We start from the raw sequence: 3,704 nt of genomic DNA on the forward strand, positions 1-3,704 counted from the left end.
AAACCAAATTAGAATACTCTTTTCTATTTCATTATCATAAACCAGCTTTCCTATATTTATATTTCTATTTCTGCAGACTATTGCCCAAGATGCATTTCTCGAGTATGACATCAAGGACAACCTCAATGGAATCTTTTCCGTAAGCAAAAAAAAAAGGGAAAAAAAGTTCTTATTGATCATAAGATTTTAAGGTCGATTATTAAAACACTGAAATTGTATCGCATTTTGATGGATCTTACTTCCATCTTTAGCGGGATTTTGTATTCCGACTTCATCTTAGGAAGCGAGGAGGCAGATATATTGCTTTTTTATTATTCATCCCTCTCATATCAATTCGCGGAAAACCTAAAATACATTCAATTTTGTTGAGCAATGTATACATATATTACTCATTTTTTCCTTAAATTAATTGAAATGACAATATTTTGTGTATATAATTCCCTTTTCGTTGTCGTAAACCAGCCCTTTTATAATATTATGTTTTCTGTTTTTCAGACTATCGTCCGAGAGGCCAGATTTGATCGAGAGGTTGAACTTTACATCAGCGACATTTTTGCCGTAAGTATCTCGGTATTTTCTAAAAGCATTAACTTTACGATTTTTTAAACATTGAACAACATGGATATCTTTGTTTCCTTTCATCAGTTTCATTTTGATTTTGCTTATTTTCATGGAAATATTGTCATGGTAATTTTACATAACTTTTATTTTATTTATATTATTTTTTAGATTTTGATAAACAAATAATAACATTTGAATTCAAACTCTAGATATGAAATTTAAACTATTATACTTTTGTTCATATTTTTTGTTGTTATTCATCAGAATAAGAAATTTATTTGAAAATGCGATTGAATAGTAGTAAATTTGTTAATCTTACTTTCCCCTCTTCCCAGGATGTGACTTCTGAGTATCTGTCATCACCACCACCAACATCGCCGCTGACTACACCACCATTACCACTACCAGCTCAACTACCGGATCCACCACCACCTGAACTACCGTCGCTAGCACCAGAACAACTACTGGATCCGCCACCAGTAGCACTACTGGGACAACCACCACCAGAACAACTACTGGCTCCACCACCAGTAGCACTTCCGGCGCCGCCTCGAGAACCAGCACTGAATCCACCACCACCAATAGCACTACTGGAACCACCACCTCCAGAACCAGTACTGGATCCACCACCAGTAGCACTACTGGAACCACCGCCACCAGAACAACTACTGGATCCACCACCAGTAGCACTGCTGGAACCACCACCATCACCAGAACAACTACTGGATCCACCACCAGTAGCACTGCTGGAACCACCACCACCACCAGAACAACTACTGGATCCACCACCAGAAGCACTGCTGGAACCACCACCACCACCAGAACAACTACTGGATCCACCACCAGTAGCACTACTGGAACCACCACCACCAGAAAAACTACTGGATCCACCACCAGTAGCACTTATGGAACCACCGCCACCAGAACAACTACTAGATCCACCACCAGTAGCACTACTGGAACCACCACCTTCAGAACCAGTACTGGATCCACCACCAGTAGCACTACTGGAACCACCGCCACCAGAACAACTACTGAATCCACCACCAGTAGCACTGCTGGAACCACCACCAGAACAACTACTGGATCCACCACCAGTAGCACTACTGGAACCACCACCACCAGAACAACTACTGAATCCACCACCAGTAGCACTGCTGGAACCACCACCAGAACAACTACTGGATCCACCACCAGTAGCACTACTGGAACCACCACCACCAGAACAACTACAGAATCCACCACCAGTAGCACTGCTGGAACCACCACCACAACCACCAGAACAACTACTGGCTCCACCACCAGTAGCACTTCCGGCGCCGCCTCTAGAACCAGCACTGGATCCACCACCAGTAGCACTACTGGAACCGCCACCTCCAGAACCAGTACTGGATCCACCACCAGTAGCACTACTGGAACCACCGCCACCAGAACAACTACTGGATCCACCACCAGTAACACTGCTGGAACCACCACCACCACCAGAACAACTACTGGATCCACCACCAGTAGCACTACTGGAACCGCCACCTCCAGAACCAGTACTGGATCCACCACCAGTAGCACTACTGGAACCACCGCCACCAGAACCAGTACTGGATCCACCACCAGTAGCACTGCTGGAACCACCACCACCACCAGAACAACTACTGGATCCACCACCAGTAGCACTTCAGGCGCCGCCTCTAGAACCAGCACTGGATCCACCACCAGTATCACCACCGAGGCCACCACCAGATCCACTACCGGATCCAAAACCAAAAGCCCTACCGGTGCCACAACCAAAACAACTACAGGCACCACAACTAGTAGTCCTACCAGCGTCATCATCGGAACCTCTTCTAGTGCAACAACAATCAGTACTATCAGCACCACTTGCTGCACCACCACCACAACCACCACAACCTCTGCTACCATTACTGCTACCGATGGTGGATATTCCATGGGACGATCGCAATCCTTTGAAGATATGGGTCGAAAGAGCTCAAGATCTCTTAGATAAGTCCAAGCCTATCCCATTCCCTCCACCAATCGCGTCCCCCAGTCTTCCCATCGAGATGGAGTCGGTCACACCAGGGTTATCGGCGCAGCAGAGACCAACTCATCATAAACAAGAAAATGAAGTTGGCTACTACGTAAGCACTGTACACGGCGGACGTTCATTTATTACATACAAACTCCACAAAAACCATTGCATTTCCCGGGAAAGAATAAGGCAACAAAACTCTGAAAATCGCTGCCGACAAGGCGATACTACCTCTGATTCTGGCACCAACCCGGTTAGACGATCAAGTGATAAAAGCTATCTACGCCGTGGTTACCGGGGTCTTGCTAATCGCAGATAGACATTCAACCTGAACCAAATATCATCGATTATAAATTACCTTGAATATACGTTTGTTAATTTGTTGCAAATAAAAATCAATAAAATCCCTGTGGCGAAAATAAGTATTAAAAACATATCATGGATGTCGACCTGGAAACATCCCCATCTGAAAAACAGAGAATGACTTGTTTTAGAAATATACTTCAATCTTAACCTCCTTCTCTGTTTAATGTTCAATGCAAAAATAATGATATAATGCGCAAATATACCTGTGTATAAATAAAATTAAAAACCATGATATGAACCGCATCGATTTAATAAAGTTATTACAACAAATCTTATCTGATTATTCTCCGAGTTTCATTGCAGTTTAGAGTATCATTTCGTGCTACTTCTCAATATCAGTCTTATTTGTTTCCTATATTCTCTGGTTTAACATTTTGTGTCTATTCTTATATTATTTGTTGTTATTCTTCGATTCCAGATTTGTATTGATTAGTTCCCTCTCTCTCTCTCTCTCTCTCTCTCTCTCTCTCTCTCTCTCTTTCATCTTTGAATTTGCTTTTATGTCTACCTCTGTCTGCCCCTCCCTTTTCTCCTTCTCTCTCTTTTTCTCCCCTCTCCCCCTCTCTCTCTCTCTCTCTCTCTTTCATCAGGATATCAACAACGCCCTCTCCCTAGATAGTTAATAATAAGGTAGAAAAACAACAGCAAGTCTCCCTCTTCTCTCCCCCCCTCTCTCTCTCTCTCTCTTATTGATTTCTGCTGTAAATATAATATTAACAAGATTATGGATGGAACACTTTTACCTTCCGAC

General features: G+C 43.1%; 1 protein-coding gene across 1 annotated transcript; it reads left to right on the top strand.

The window, feature by feature from the left end:
* Positions 1-1,030: 1,030 nt before the first annotated feature.
* On the top strand, positions 1,031-3,386 carry LOC115922126 (leucine-rich repeat extensin-like protein 3; the record flags this gene model as incomplete). The annotated part of the gene is made up of 3 exons (XM_030980216.1): positions 1,031-1,658; positions 1,711-2,696; positions 3,372-3,386. Coding segments are annotated over 3 exons (1,629 nt in total), but the record flags the coding sequence as incomplete, so codon positions are not given.
* Positions 3,387-3,704: the final 318 nt, after the last annotated feature.

The sequence above is a fragment of the Strongylocentrotus purpuratus genome, unplaced genomic scaffold (genome assembly GCF_000002235.5).
Source record: "Strongylocentrotus purpuratus isolate Spur 01 unplaced genomic scaffold, Spur_5.0 spur5_scaffold_11, whole genome shotgun sequence".
Lineage (NCBI taxonomy): Eukaryota > Metazoa > Echinodermata > Echinoidea > Camarodonta > Strongylocentrotidae > Strongylocentrotus > Strongylocentrotus purpuratus.